At 39.9% G+C, this 16409-nt stretch overlaps 1 protein-coding gene across 1 annotated transcript in view; it reads right to left on the bottom strand.

Moving 5' to 3' along the window:
* The window catches only part of DLGAP2 (DLG associated protein 2), a 353749-nt gene that overhangs the window by 127872 nt on the left and 209468 nt on the right, over nucleotides 1–16409 (bottom strand). The window contains exon 4 of the mRNA XM_007944427.2: nucleotides 3268–3415. Within this exon, the coding sequence (XP_007942618.1) occupies nucleotides 3268–3415 (148 nt within the window). The remainder of the gene's footprint in view (nucleotides 1–3267; nucleotides 3416–16409) is intronic.

Below are 16409 nucleotides of genomic sequence, written 5' to 3'. Positions count from 1 at the left end.
CCTGGAGGACATTATGCTGAGTGAAATAAGTCAATTGCAGAAGGACAAGTATTGTATGAGCCCATTACTGTAAAAAGACAGAGAAGGGTTTGCTTAGGAAAGGGAACTCACCTAGTAGGTTACCGGGATGGGGAGGGAATGGAAGGGATTAATTTAGAGCTAGTGGGGGCCTACATGCTGACATGAGTAGGGGGAGGGATATATGGGAAGGATATATGACCACCATGATAACATTGGGAAATGAGAGGATACCGAACTGCGCATGTAAGAGATAGATGATAGATGCTAAAACCAACCAATGTGTCCACAACACCACATTGCCATTAACACCAAACACTAAGCTATACAGATAAACACATAAACACCTGAGATGATCAGACAGGGGTCAGTGAACAGAGGTATGCTCTTGACCAAGGATAGATTCAGCTGAGGCTAATCTTGTACAGACACCAGTGATACATAATACCTGCAGTCCTTACAGAAACAATAGATAGAAGACAGACACAGAGTAATCCCTCACAGACATCCCGACACTATGGGAGAGAGATCCAATAGATCTACTACCTCAGGACCATAGTACTGGGGGACACCAGACTCAATTGGCACAACAAAATACATAAAAGCGTTTCTCCACATCCTACATTGGTGAGTAATGACTGGGGTCTTAAAAGCTTTCAAGCAGCCATCTAAGATGCAGCTAATGGTCTCCTAGCATCGGAAGTAAAGAAGAATGCAAAAAAAAAAAAAAAAAGGCATTTAGAAGCAATCAGCTCCAGGACACAATGGCCCTTGAGACCAGAAGAACTGGATGGTGCCCGGCTACCAAATGCCAACCACTCAGGAAAGGATCAAATCTGGAGATCCTGGATAGAGTGGGAAGGAAAACATGGAACAAAATCCAAAAAGCTCAATAATGACCAGAATTACTGGTCACATGAAATCTGGTGAGACTCCCAATACTATGGCCCTGGAATAAATTCGGTGCCTGGAATAAAACTCACCCCAGGGGTGGGCTCGCAGCCCAATAGTTAACAAGATGTACACGCAGACCACTCAACCCAGGATGCCGCATCTAACATACTCTATGGTAATACATCTCATAGAGCAATAGACCATGGGACACCAGAGAACCAACATTCAAACTGAGGAAATGCAGGACAAACAGGAGTGCATAATTATGAGGAATACAGGGGGAGGGTTGCAGGGTAGGGAGGGGAGGAGACTGGGTTAGGGTTGGACATGACGAATGGGGAATGAAACTAAATGTATGCATTACGTTGAATGTAAAACAAGTGCTTAAAATAAAAATAAAAAAAAAAAATGTTGAAGAGCAAAGATGTCACTTGAAGACTAAGGTGTGCCTAACGCAAGCCATGATATTTTCAGTCACCTCATATGCATGTAAAAGCTGACCAATGAATGAGGAAGACCAAAGAAGAGTTGATGTTTTGAGTTGTGGTATTGGTGAATACTCAAAGTACCATGGACTTCCAGAAGAAGGAGCAAATGTGCCCTGGAAGAAGTTCAGCTGGAATGCTCCTTAGAAGCAAGAATGGCCAAACTTAGTCTCATTTACTTTGGTCTTATTGTCAGAAGGGACTATTGCCTGTAGAAGGATATCATGCTCAGTACAGTGGAGAGTCAGCAAAATGGGGAAGACCCTCAATGAGATGGATTGACACAGTGGCTACAATGGTAAACTCAGGCATAGCAAAGATTGTGAGGCTGGCACGGGACCAGGCAATGATTTGTTCTGTTGTCCATAGGGTCACTATGAGTTGGAGCCGACCTAATGTCACCTAACAACAACAGACTGCGTATGCCAAATGTATTTTAAAATTAAAATTATAAATATTATTGTTTACAAAACTTAGGACGTAACACTGTGTGTATATGTTACACAGTTAAAAAGTACTTGATTGAATTCATCTGGGACTAGAGTTCCCATTGGTTGTTTAAAAGGACATTGTTGTTGTTGTTGTTGTTATGTGCCGTCGAGTCGACCCCCGACTCATAGTGACCCCTCCTTGGGTTTCCGAGGCAGTATCACTACGGAAGTAGGATTGCCCAACCTTCCTTCCGAGGAGTGGCTGGTGGGTTTGAACCGCCAGCCTTCTGGTTAGCAGTCAAGTGCTTTAGCCACTATGCTACCAGAGCTCCTTTAGCATATTATAAATTTGAGCATACCTTTGTTTTTGTATCAGGGCAAAGAACATTGCTACCTCTCCTCCTGATTGGTGTCGCTGGATCAGTAGATGTGGATGTACAAAAAGTTTCTCTCAAGATGGATCAGAAATCTGTTGTCTATTAATATAATCCATGCTTGTCCAGTAACTGCTCATGGTGGATCCAGTGACTATTAGGTGAGTGCAGCATGAGACTCAACAGCCCATCCTCACCTTTTGTTTGTTAGAAAGAAAGAGCATACTCCCAAGAGATCAGCCAAGATAAGGAGTTTTAATTACATGGGAGGGGACCATATGAGACAGATGTCAATGAAGGTGTTGAAATGGTAGGGGCTTCATGGATTAAACAACTTTGCAGATGGACACCTCGTAACCCTCCATGAACTTTATTCTGGTCAGAACATTTTTGTGCGCTGGAGCTGGTATTAATTTCGTTTAGTGTCCTGACAATTCTCTTCCACTATGACACTTACTTTTCCTTGTGTTCTGTCTGCTTGGCATGCATGGGTCTTTGCTTTGGACAACTGGTGTCCCTGTTTTGTTGATGTTCTAGACATATGCTTTGCTTGCTTATAGGGTAATCTGTCCCTGTTTACAAATGCAATTTTATAAGAATGACAGGAGATATCACAGTATAGTTCCAATTCTACTTTCTACTCCTTCAGAGTTTCAGTTTGAAAGACATGGCTGAAAGCTACCACAGTCAGAACAAAGTTATAACCTTTCCATGGTCTAATTTTATTAGAAAAAAATGTCTTGAGGGCAAAGGAGGACATTCTGCACTAAATAAGTAAGAAAGGTTGACATGACTAGCTTATAAACCATTCCTTACTAAGATGAAGTCAATATAAAAATGATACAGAGTAACGTGCTGAAAAAACATGAGTCTTATAAAGTGCATGGCTTATGGCTCTTTAATCAATCAAAAGGAATCCCAGGCAGCAACTTCATATATACTTGTGTTATTCACATAAGAAATGTTTACTAGAGATACTTGTACTGTCAGCAGGAAAGACTTCTGTTACAACTTGGCTTTAGAGTTTAGACCCCAAGGGATAAAGAATTAAAAGCAATTCCCCACCTGGCTCACACAGCTGGCCTGACTCAGAGTGCTGACTGCTCTCATGTAACTCTGGTTCCTGGAGCGGAATTTTGGGGAGTTATAGTTGGCAGAGGGATCCAGGTTGTGACCACCAGACACATCACTTGCAGCTTGCAGGTAGCTTGGGCTATATATAAAAATACAAAAATAGAAAGAAAGAAAGAGAAAAGTAGTTCATGAATAGCCACTGAAGTGCTATGGAAGAGAATGATTATTCAAACCAACACTAAGAGGCTGTTATAAAATCTCCAGCTGAATGTTTGTGTCTTAATGGAACACTGCCCTGTAAATATTCTGAAGGTTCACATTCATAAATGTGAATTTCATCAAAAGTAATTGGAGAGGCTATTTACGAAATTACAATGAAGCTTGACTTCTTATGGCCAGATAGTGAAATTAGTCTTGTTCTTCATTTAAAAAAAAAAGTATCGAAAGCACCAGTAACTGATAAATGATAGCGAACCCTGCACCTTAAATGTAAGACAAAACAAATCGATAGAAATCTCATAAAAATCATGTTAGCTTTTTTGCAACATTATATCCTTCAGAAAAATGAAAGCAAAGGTTTTAATTTATGCAAAGTTGTCAAGATTATGCAATATAAGCAAATAAATAGAATAAATTGAGAAATCAATTCCATTTTTCTCATAGCGATCCCAATTCAAAATTCCTTTAAAGTCTCCCTTGGTGTTAATTTTTAACATGTTAGAAGCACAGAAAAACCTTGAGAATGTTTAATTTAAATTCCTGGCTAATTGAATTCTTTTCATTTCAATTTTTGATAACAATCTTTGTACAATATAGTAAAAAAATTAATTCTAAATTAAAAATTGGAGTGATATACTCATAATTACTTCCGTAGTGATACTGCCTCGGAAACCCAAGGAGGGGTCGCTATGAGTCGGGATCGACTCGATGGCACATAACAACAACAACATTGTGTATAATAAAGAGCTCTGGTGGAGCAGTGGGTAGGGCATTTGGTTGCTAAACTAAAAGGTCAGTGGTTCTAACCCACCAGCTGCCCCACAGAAGAAAGATGAGGCAATCTGTTTCGATAAACATTTACAGCCTTGGAAACCCCATAGGGGTTGCTATGAGTCAGAAGTGACTCCATCACAGTGATTTTGGGTTTTTTATTTTTGCTATTATGTCTAATCAATAAAAATCCATTACCATTGAGTCAATTCAGACTCAAAGAGACCTTATAGAACAGAGTAGAACTGCCTCATAGGCTTTCCAAGGTTGTAATCTTTCCAGAAGGAGCTGTGGACACATAGTGCCTAAGGCATTTGACTGCTAACCAGGAGGCTGGTGGTTCAAACCCACCAGCCCCTCCTTAGAAGGAAGGTTGGGCGATCTACTTCTGTAGAGATACTGCCTCAGAAACCCAAGGAGGGGTCGCTATGATTTGGATCTGACTCGATGGCAGTGAGTTTGTTTTTTGCTTTTTAATCTTTCCAGAAGCAGACTGCCACCCCACCCTCACCCCCCATTCCCTGCCAGCACAGAGCTACTGGTCGGTTCAAACAACTGACCAGTTAGTAACTGAGTGTTTAACCACAGGACTCCTTGGCTGATAATTAGGAAGCTTAGATATCATTGCACAGTCCTGTATATAAAAATGTGTATAAATATTAGGTTGATAATTCTGACTCCATAGTTTGCCATTAAGTGTTCTTTCTTTTTAAAGTAATATTCTGATGTAATTTGTTTTCTTGTGATTTCCTTCAGTAAAAATGAGACAGAAGAGGAAAAAACAACTGGACTCAATTTTATAAGTTCTGATTCAGTAAACTCCATTAATTATATATTTAAAGTCATTTCTTCCACAAATAATTTTTATTTTAAACAACATGTTGCACATACTCCAGCTTCCATTTCTCTTTCTTCCACTCAAAACAAGCCAAAAAGAAAATGGGAAAGAAATTAGTTTTAAGCAAATTCTAATTTTGTTATCTAAGGAAGCATGTTAATCTATTTATACTGACTTCTTGTTACTCTGGCAAAGGTCAGGGAGGAGGGTAGCTCCCGCTGCAGCAGGGGAAGGGGATCTGCACAGTCGCCAGAAGAGGGAGCGCTCTCCTTTTCTCGCTGATGAATTCCCCAGTGAGTAAAAGGAGAAAAAACGGACTTGCAGCTATCTGATTATTTCCCGCACTGAGCAGACCAGATACTACGGGAGTAGAAAAATATCAATAGTATCCCTAAAATCTGACGAGTGTTTGGACTTGCTCATGGCCCTGCACGTAATTACAGTTTGCTTCATTAGCAGGTTTACTTGTGCATGTTTAATACGGTACCATATGCAAGGGGCATAAGCGTTAAAGGTAGATACACAGATCCACTTAGGTTCTTGGCTTATGTCACTTTGTTTTTGTAAGAGTGTAAAATGTCTGCTTTTCCTCTGTCCTAATTTTCCATAGTGCCTAAGGCATTTGACTGCTAACCAGAAGTCTGGCGGTTCAAACCCACTAGCCACTTCTCAGAAGAAAGGTTGGTCAGTCCACTTCCGTAGTGATACCCCCAAGGAGCGGTCACTATGAGTCAGGTTCGACTCGAGGGCACATAACAACAACAATAACAACAACAACAACAATTTTCCTGAAATCTTGGTTTTATACTTTGCATTTCTACCAATTAGTGCTTATACCTTATTTTTTCCAACATAATCACTAGCTTTTCTGATTAATAGCCCCCTTTTGTCATTTTAATATTTTCAAATTAAAGTTGCCCTCTAGGCTGTGAGCCTTAGAAAAAAAAGAAGACCCATGTCTTACCTTATATCCTTTATAATCTTTATCTTTATATCCACAATCTTTAACCCAGTGCCCGGTACTGTGAATGAAGGGGTATCCTCAAAAACTAGAGCTAATAACATTTTTGTTTACTGCTGTATGACACTGAAACATAATGTAATAAATTTTTGTGATTCTATGTTTCAAATATGTATTAGTGACTCTTTATTCCAACATTAGGCATGCCATTAAAAGTCACAATTGTAGAAATTGAATATGATTTTTTTCTTTTAAATATTGGATCATAATAGTTGACATTTATTGCAAGATATCATTTCTTCTAAACTTTCTGTTGGACAAACCTATTTAATCTTCACATTCAAACCAAACCAAACTCACTGCCATCTAGTTGACTCTGGCTCACAGCAACCTCCATTGGGTTTCCGAAGCTGTAAATCTTTACAGAAGTAGATCACCCCATCTTTCTCCCAAGAAGCAGCTGGTGGGTTTGAATTGCTGTTCATCTGGTTAGCAGCCAAAACCCTTTCCCTCAGAGTCCAATAGACTCATAGTGACTCTACAGGCAGAGTAGAACTGCCTCATAGTATTTCCAGGGCTGCATATCTTTATGGAAGGAGACTACCTCATATTTCTTCCACCTAGTGGCTGAAGTGTTCCAACCTCTGGCCTTTTGGTTGACAGCTGAATGCTTTAACCACTATGCCACCACAACTCCTTAATCTTATGAGGTGGTTGTTGTTGTTAGGTGCCGTCGAGCAGCTCCAACTCATAGTGACCCTCTAAGGTAGGTCTATTAATAATCCTCATTATACAGATGAGGAAACTGAAACATAGATATTAAGTCACATGCCCAGGGTCACACAGAGGAAATGGCAGAACTAAAGTCTAAACCCAGGCAGTGTGGCTCCAGGAAAGGAAGTGGGAGCTGGCAGTGGGCTGGAACAGCTAGGGAGGTCAGGAAGTAAGCAGAGAAGTTTGGAACAACAAAGGGAGATGGACCTGTCTGTGAGTTTGTCTTACTGTGGTGGCTTGTGTGTTGCTGTGAGGCTAGAGGCTATGCCACTGATATTTCAAATGCCAACAGGGTTACCATGGTGGACAGGATTCAGCAGAGCTTCCAGAAAGACACTTGGAAGAAGGAAGAGGCCATCCACCTCTCAAAGAATTGGCCAGTGAAAATCTTATGACTAGCAGTGAAACACTGTCTGATATATTACTGGAAAACTTTATGAATAGCCCTGAAACATTATCCAATATAGTGCCAGATGATGAGCCTCTCAAGTCTGAAGGCCCTCAAAAAAAGATTGGGAAACAGCTGCCTCCTCACAGTCCAGAAACCAAACTCACTACCATCAAGTTGGATCTGACTCATAGTGATCCCTCCTTGGGATTCTGAGATGGTATCACTATGGAAGAGGATTGCCTAACCTTCCTTCTGAGGAGTGGCTGGTGGCTTTGAACTGCCAGCCTTCTGGTTATCAGTCAAATGCGTTAAGCACTATGCCACCACAGCTCTCGTAGTTGTTATTGTTGTTATGTGCCGTCGAGTCGGCCCCGACTCATAGCGACCCCTCCTTGGGTTTCCGAGGCAGTATCACTATGGAAGTAGGATTGCCCAACCTTCCTTCCGAGGAGTGGCTGGTGGGTTTGAACCGCCAGCCGTCTGTTTAGCAGGCAAGTGTCTTAGCCACTATGCTACCAGAGCTCCCGTAGAGCCAACCTTAATGATGTGGATAGAGTAAACTTTTGGGACCTCCATTTGCTGATGTGGCACTACTCAAGATGAGAGGAAACAGCTGCAAACACCCATTAATAATCAGAAAGTTGAATGTACAAAATATGAATGTAGGAAATTTAGAAGTGGTTAAAAATGAAATGGAATGCATAAAGATTGATGTCTTAGGCATTAGTGAGCTGAAATGGACTGGTTGGGCCATTTTGAATCAGATCTACTATGACAGGAATGACAAACTGAAGAGGAATGGTGTGGCATTCATCATCACAAAGAATGTTTCAAGATCGGTCTTAAAGCACAATGCTGCCACTGTATGCCTACAAAGAAGGCCAGTTAATACTATTATTATTCAAATTTACACACCAACCACCAAAGCCAAAGATGAAGAAATTGAAGATTTTTATCAACATCTGCAGTCTGAAATTGACTGAACATGCAATCAAGATGTATTGATTATCAGGGGTGATTGGAATGCAAAAGTTGGAAACAAAGAAGAATCACCAGTGGTTGGAAAATATGGCCTTGGTGATAGAAATAATGCTGGACATTGCATGATAGAATTTTGCAGGCCCAATGACTTATTCATTCCAAATACCTTTTTTCAACAACACCAGCAGTGGCTATACATGTGGACTTCACCAGATGGAGTACAGAGGAATCAAATTGGCTACATCTGTGGCAAGAGGCAATAGAGAAGCTCAATATCTTGGGCAAGGCCAGGAGTTGATTGTGGAAGAGACCATCAACTGCTCATATGCAAGTTCAAATTGAAGCTGAAGAAAATGAAAGTAAGTCCATAAGAGCAAAAATATGACCTTGATTATATCCCTCCTTAATTTAAACTCAAAATCTCAGTGCTGTCAAGTTGGATTGGACTCATAGCGACCCCTCCTTGGGTTTCTGAGGCAGTATCACTATGGAAGTAAATTACCCAACCTTCCTTCAGAGGAGTGGCTGGTGGGTTTGAACCGTCAGCCTCTGGTTCGCAGTCAAGAACCTTAGGCACTATGCCACCAATTTAGACCCTCAGTTTAGAGACTGTCTAAAGAACAGATTTGATGCAGCGAACACCAATGACTGAAAACCAGAGGAGTTGTGGGATGACATCAAGAACATCATCCATGAAGAAAGCAAAAGGTCATTACAAAGACAGGAAAGGAAGAAAAGACTAAAATGGATGTCAGAAGGGACTCTGAAACCTGCTCTTGAGCTGAAAGTAGTTAAAGCAAATGGAAGAAATAATGAGATAAAAGAGCTGATAAGAATATTTCAAAGAGCAGCTCAGGCACACAGTCAATTATCATTATGAAATGTGCAAAGACCTGGAGTTAGAAAACCAAAAGAGAAGAACATGCTTGGCATTTCTCAAGCTGAAAGAACTGAAGAAAAAATTCAGCCCTTGAGTTGCAATATTGAAAGATTCGATGGGCAAAATATTGAATGATGCAGGAAACATCAAAAGAAGACGGAAGGAATACATAGAGTCACTGTACCAAAAAGAATTGGTTGATGTTCAATCATTTCAGTAGGTGGCATATGATCAAGTACCAATGGTATTGACAGAAGAAGTCAAAGCTGCAATGAAGGAACTGGTGAAGGACAAGGCTCCAGGAATTGATGAAATACCCACTGAGATTTCAAGAAATGGATGTCACTCTGGAGGCACTCACTTGGCTATGCCAAGAGATTTGGAACACAGCTTTCTGGCCAATTGACTGGAAGAGATCCATATTTGTACCCATTCCAAAGAAAGGTGATCCCACAGAATGTGGAAGTTATTAGGCAATATCATTAATATCCCACACAAGTAAAATCTTACTGAGGTTAATTCAAAAATAGTTGCAGGAATATATTGACAGAGAACTTCCAGAATTGCAAGCTGGATTCAGAAGAAGACATAGAATGAGGGATATCATTGCTGATATCAGATGGATGTTGGCTGAAAGCAAAGAATACCAGAAAGATGTTCACTTGTGTTTTATTGACTATGTAAAAGCATTTGATTGTGTGGGTCATAAGAAATTATGGATAACATTGAGAACGATGGGAATTCCAGAAAACTTGATTGTGTTCCCCAGGAACCTGTACATGGACCAGGAAGCTGTCATTTGAACAGAGCAAGCAGTTACTGCATGGTTGAAGATCAGGAAGGGAGGGCGTCAGGGTTGTATCTTCTCACCATACTTATTCAATCTGCTTGCTGATCAAATAATCCAAGAAGCTGAACTATATGGAGAAGATTGTGGCATTAGGATTGGAGGAAGACTTATTAACATCCTATGATAAGCAGATGACACAATTTTGCTTGCTGAAAATGAGGATGACTTGAAGTACTTACTGATAAAGATTGAAGACTACAGTCTGCAGTGTGGATTATACCTCAATATAAACAAAACATAAATCCTCACAACTGGACCAATAAGCAGCATCACAATAAATGGAATAAAGATTGAAGTTGTCAAAGACTTCATATTACTTGGTTCTACAATCAACACCAATGGAAGCAGCAATCAAAAATTCAGACAACATATTGCATTGGGCAAATGTGCTGCAAAAAACCTCTTTCCACTACTGAAGAGCAAAGATAACTCCTTGAAGACTAAGGTGTGCCTAATCCAAGCCCCTCATAGGCATGTGAGAGCTGGACAATGAGTAAGGAAGACCAAAGAAGAGTTAGTGTTTTTGAGTTGTGGTGTTGGTAAAGAATACTGAAAAGTATCAAGGACTGCTAAAAGAAGTAACAAATCTCTCTTGGAAGAAGTGCAGCCAGAATGTTCCTTGGAATTAAGAATGGCCAGAGTTCATCTCACCTACTTTGATCATGTTGTGAGAAAGGACCACTCCTTGGATAAAGATATTATGCTTGGTAAAGTGGAGGGTCAATGAAAAAGAGGAAGGCCCTCAACAAGGTGGATTGACACAGTGGCTGCAATGATGGACTCAGGTTTAGCAAGGATTGTGGGGTTGGCACAGGAGCAGGCAGCGTTTTGTTCTGTTGTACATAGTGTCACTGTGAGTTGGACGTAACTCGATGGCACCTAACACCAGCAACAGCAACACCTCTTCTTTGGTCTTACTTATTCATTATCCAACTTTCACATGCATCTGATGGGATTGAAAATACTACGGTTTAGGTTAGGCACATTTTAGTCTTCAAAGTGACATGTTTGCTTCTTCATACTCTAAAGAGGTCTTTTGGAGCAGATTTACCAAATGCAACACGATGACTGATTTCTTGACTGCTGCTTCCATGGGTGTTGATTGTGGATTCAAGTAAAATGAAATTCCTGACAAGTTCAATCTTTTCTCCATTTATCATGATGTTGCTTATTGGCCAATTGTGAGGATTTTTGTTTTCCATATGTTGAGGTATAATCCATACTGAAGAATGTTGTCTTTGATCTTCATCAGTGAGTGTTTCAAGTGCATCTTCCTCTAATCGTGGTGCCATGCTTTTCTCCATATAGTCCAATTTCTTGAATCATTTGCTCAGCATACAGAATTAATGTTGTTGTAGTTGTTAGGTGGGTATTCTAGGTATGCTGTCAACTCCTGGAGCTTTGTTTTTCGCCAATTCCTCCAGTGCAGCTTGGACTTCTTCCTTCAGTGCCATTGATTCTCGATCATATGCTACCTCCTGAAATAGTTGAACATCGACCAATTCTCTTTGGTACAGTTACTCTGTATATTCCTTACATCTTCTTTTGATGTTTCCTGCATCATTCAATATTTTGCCCATAAAAACTTTCAATATTTCAACTCGAGGCTTGAATTTCTTCTTCAGTTCTTTCAGCTTGAGAAATGCTGAGCGTGTTCTCTTTTGGATTTCTAACTCCAGGTCTCTGCACATTTCATTATAATCCATCATTTTGTCTTCTCTAGCTGCTCTTTGAAACGTTCCTTCCGGCTCTTTATTTCATCATTTCTTCCTTTCACTTTACCTGCTTTCTGTTGAAGAGTAAGTTTCAGAGTCTCTTCTGACATCCACTCTGGTCTTTTCTTACTTTCCTGTCTTTTTAATGACCTTTTACTTTCTTCATGTATGATGTTCTTGGTATCATCCCACAACTCAATGTTGTCTTCAACCATGTAATATACATGGCTCAAGGACCCTCTCAGGTGCCTCTCACTCCATGACATTCTTCTTGCTCTTTTCTTGGAAATCCCATACCATTTGCAATGCCTTTAACACCCCAGAGTTACTCTCTCAACATTATAATTCCTACTTTGACATTTAGCCATCAGGAGCTGATAGACTTGACAGTAGCTCAGAAATTACAAAAGGAAACTATAAAACATTTTCATGTTTCTTTTCTAGTATTTGCCATTCAAGTGATGCCTACATTGTTGTTGTTGTTGTTGTTATGTGCCGTCGAGTCGGCCCCGACTCATAGCGACCCCTCCTTGGGTTTCCGAGGCAGTATCACTACGGAAGTAGGATTGCCCAACCTTCCTTCCGAGGAGTGGCTGGTGGGTTTGAACCGCCAGCCTTCTGGTTAGCAGTCAAGTGCTTTAGCCACTATGCTACCAGAGCTCCTAGGTTAGATAGCCACAAATGCATAAGTGAGAGTGGAAACTTATTTTGGAAAGCAATAAGAATGAACAGAATAATCATATAAAATAGAAGTAATAGGCTTCTTCTTATTGTACTTATTTCTTTCTATTCGTAAATTATTCCAGAGTTGTTTGCTAAGTAGTGGGGTCATAAACCTCTTCTGTAACTTTAGATCATTCTGAAAACTAATTTGCATAAGAAAACATACACCAAACCAAGCTTCTGAGTTTAGTTATTTAGATTCATGTAAATGTATTTAAACATGTAAACAAAATAAACTGTCTCCTTTATCTCTGTTACCTTAGAAAAGCAGTAAAGATTAGATGCATCTTAATTCAGGTGGAATATATAAAAACAATATTTTTCATGCTAAATGCATTAATTCCAAATACAGAGAGCAATTTTTTATTTTTATAAATGAACTCTGACAGTAATGGCATACACATATATATATATAAACTATCTTTCCTCCACTGCCTTAAATGGAAAATGGAACATCCTAAATAACAATAGGGATAGATATATCTTAGTGTGTTTGTGTGTGTGTGCATATGTGTGTATGTCTGTGTATATGCATACACACATAAATAATATTGTTCCTACAAAAGCAAATAACTTTCAGTACACATTTCACATAATCTTGCAGTTAATTACTTGATTTTCAGAAAAAAAATTTCCCATTATTTTCCATATTTAGAAAAAAAGTGTTCTTGAAACTTTTAGTAGTCAAAGTGGGGAAGATGCTTTTACTACTATCTGGAGATGAAAACATGCTATTCCAGAATTAGATGCTTTTGGGGAAAATATCATTACCCAGTTGTCCATGGCAAACATTGCTGGTTGCCCCTACAGTTATTCTCAACCCATTTCTCCACTGTCTTCTACCTCAGAGGCTCACAAAGCGAGACTAATTGCTTTGCCAATCTCTGTCATGCTAATACTGTTCATGTGACTCAGCTGGAGCTAATGAATCTATGGAAAAATCAGCTGTGTGGCTTCTGAGAAGAATTTTCTCTTCCTGACGAAAAAAAAGAAAATCACTTTTGAATGCTTTTACTGGCTGTTGTCTGAGAATGTGGAATTTGGAGCTGTAGCAGCTGTCTTACAGCCAGCATGCTTACAGGACAGTGAGTGGGACACCAGGTTGCTGACCTAGTGTTTACCATAGCTGATCTGCCAAACCAGCCAAGAACTGCCTTCCTCTGATTTCTTCTCAATTAATCTCTCTATGGCCTTATGCTTTAATCCAGTGGTAGGCAGGTTTTTAATGACATGCTGAAAAAAACATCCTAAGTAGCACACAGTGACATGACATTTGAATAAGCGGCAACCCTTGGTAAGTTTGGTTATGAAGTGCTAGGAAGACCTCTTTAAAATGTAATAATAGTAGCACTATGGAGAAAAGATTGAAGTTGTTAGAGATTTCATATCCCTTGGTCCCACAATCAACACCAATGGAAGCAGCAGTCAAGATATCAGATGACATATTGCATTGGGCAAATCTGCTGCAAAAGAATCTTTAAAGTGCTAAAGAACAACGATATCTCTTTGAAGACTAAGGTGTTCCTAACCCAAGCCATGGTATTTTCAATCACTTCATCTGATGTGAGGACTGGACAATGAACAGCTGAAGAAGAGTTGATGCTTCTGAGTTGTAGTTTTGGCGAGGAATACTGAAAGCACCATGGACTGCCAAAAGAATGAACAAATCTGTCCTGGAAGAAGTGCAGCCAGAATGCTCCTTGGAAGTGAGAATGACCAGACTTCATCTCACCTATTTAGGTCACATTGTTAGAAGGGGCCATTCCCAGGAGAAGGATATCATGCTTGGTAAAGTGGAGGGTCAACGAAAAAGGGGAAGGCCCTCAACGAGATGGATTGACACAGTAGTTGCAACAATGGACTCAGGTATAGCAAGGTTTGTGGGGCTGGCACAGGACCAGGCAGTGTTTCCTTCTGCTGTACATATGGTCGCTGTGAGTCAGAGCCAACTTGACGGTACCTAACAACAACAACAACAGTAGCACTAATGCAGTTCATAAGGAGCTCTGGTAGCACAGTACCTAAGGCATGAGACTGTTAACTAGCAGGTTGGTGGTTCAAACACACCAGCCAATCCACGGAAGGAAGACTGGGCAATCTATTTCCGTAAAGATTTATCCCTCGGAAACACAAAAGGGGTTGCTATGAGTTGAATTGACTCAATGGCATTGGGTTTGGTTTTTGGTTTTGGGTTAATATAGTTCATAATGGGAGCTCTGGTAGCATAGTGGCTAAGACACTTGCCTGCTAACCAGACGGCTGGCGGTTCAAACCCACCAGCCACTCCTCGGAAGGAAGGTTGGGCAATCCTACTTCCGTAGTGATACTGCCTCGGAAACCCAAGGAGGGGTCGCTATGAGTCGGGGCTGACTCGACGGCACATAACAACAACAACAACAACATAGTTCATAATATGTTCCAAGCATTTTGTCATTTTTTTTTTCCTAAGCACTTTGACGTGTACATATATTTTGCCCAGATTTAAAAAAAAAAAAAAAAACTAATCATAGAGGGCTTAGGCAATTTCCTTAAAGTCTCATCATTTTAAGTAGCAGAGCAAGAATTTGAACCCAGGCATTCTGATGCTGGCAGTCCTCTGAACCACCCTACCTTCTCAAGGACAGTGTGACACTGAGGTCTAATCTATTCAGTGAGATCTAATCTATTCTGGGTTTTCTCTGCAGAGACTCTGAAATGAGGCAATCATTTTGCAAAAATATAATAGACAAATCCTAAAAGTCATGTAAATGGTCTTGACATAGCAACAGTACATATAGTGTATACCTTCTTGCATGTTATTACTTGAATGGTTTCCACCTTATAGAGAATATTTTAAATAGGATGAAATATCTGAGGATCAAAGTTCAATTTCCTTTGATAACCTTCCTTTAAGACTAGGAGATATTTTAGATGAATCATCTCATTTTATACATTTGGAAATGAATCTCAAGGAAGAGACTTTGCCAGTATCAGCAATAAATTAGTAGATGAACATCCTGGAGAACAGAGGGCAAGTCTCCCGAAATTTGGTTCAGTAATTTTTTTTTTTTTTTTTACCAACAGATGAGGTTTCTCATCACAAGTTGGTACCTCCTTTTACAACTTGAACCTACTGCTCTTTTATCTTCCTTTCCCCACCTCATATTTATTATTTCACTATATAGCAACTCCTCAATGGAAAGATTTGTATATCATTAGTTAAATTCTGAAAAAAAATAATTGTTTGGAGTTGTGTGCCAGTTATGGTGCTAGGTGCCAGAAGACAAAAAGAGAATGCTTAGGGTTGGCAGATAAAAAACAGGGTACCCAGATAAGTTTTAATTTCAGATAAATAATGAATAATTCTTTTATACAAGTTTGTCCCAAATATTGTTCCAAAATGTGTCCTAAATGGGATGCACTTGAAATTTATGCCAAAAAGAAAAACATGAAAACGTTTTGATCAGAAGAATCATGAGGTCAGAACTCAGGATTGGGTTCTGTATAATTAATTGGGTTTAGAGAATGCCAAGGTCAAAGGCAGGAAGTGCCTGTGTTTACAAGTCCCTTGAGAAGCAAAGGATGTTTCATATTGGAGATGGAAGTGTACAGATTCCAGTGGTACTGGACCTATAGAATTAGTAGGAATTAGTAATTGGTTAAGGAGCCATGGTGGCACAGTGGTTAAAGCAATTGGCTGCTATTCTAAAGGTCAGTGGTTTAAATCTACTAAGACACTCTATAGGAGAAAGATGACCGCTTCTATAAAGATTTACACTATTGGAAACTTTTTTGATTCTCTAGTGCCACTCTAACAGAAAATACCACAAATGTATGGCTTGAACAAACAGGGATTTTATCCTCTTACAGTTTAGGAGGCTGGAATTCTGAGTTCAAAGTGACAGCTTTAGGGGCTTGGTGAAGGCTCCTCAACCCTAAATGTCAGCTCTGCCTTTTGCTCTTGGCCCACTAAAGACAGAGGCTTCTTTTAACTCAGGCAGCTGCTGGCTGCTGAGGCTGACAAACTCAAGGCCTATGAACATAGTGGCAC

This window comes from Orycteropus afer, unplaced genomic scaffold (genome assembly GCF_000298275.1).
Source record: "Orycteropus afer afer isolate SDZICR_OR568_19922 unplaced genomic scaffold, OryAfe1.0 scaffold00125, whole genome shotgun sequence".
In the NCBI taxonomy this organism is placed as follows: Eukaryota; Metazoa; Chordata; class Mammalia; order Tubulidentata; family Orycteropodidae; genus Orycteropus; species Orycteropus afer.
Note: the sequence above shows the minus strand (reverse complement) of the source record. Positions and strands in the feature narration are given on the sequence as shown.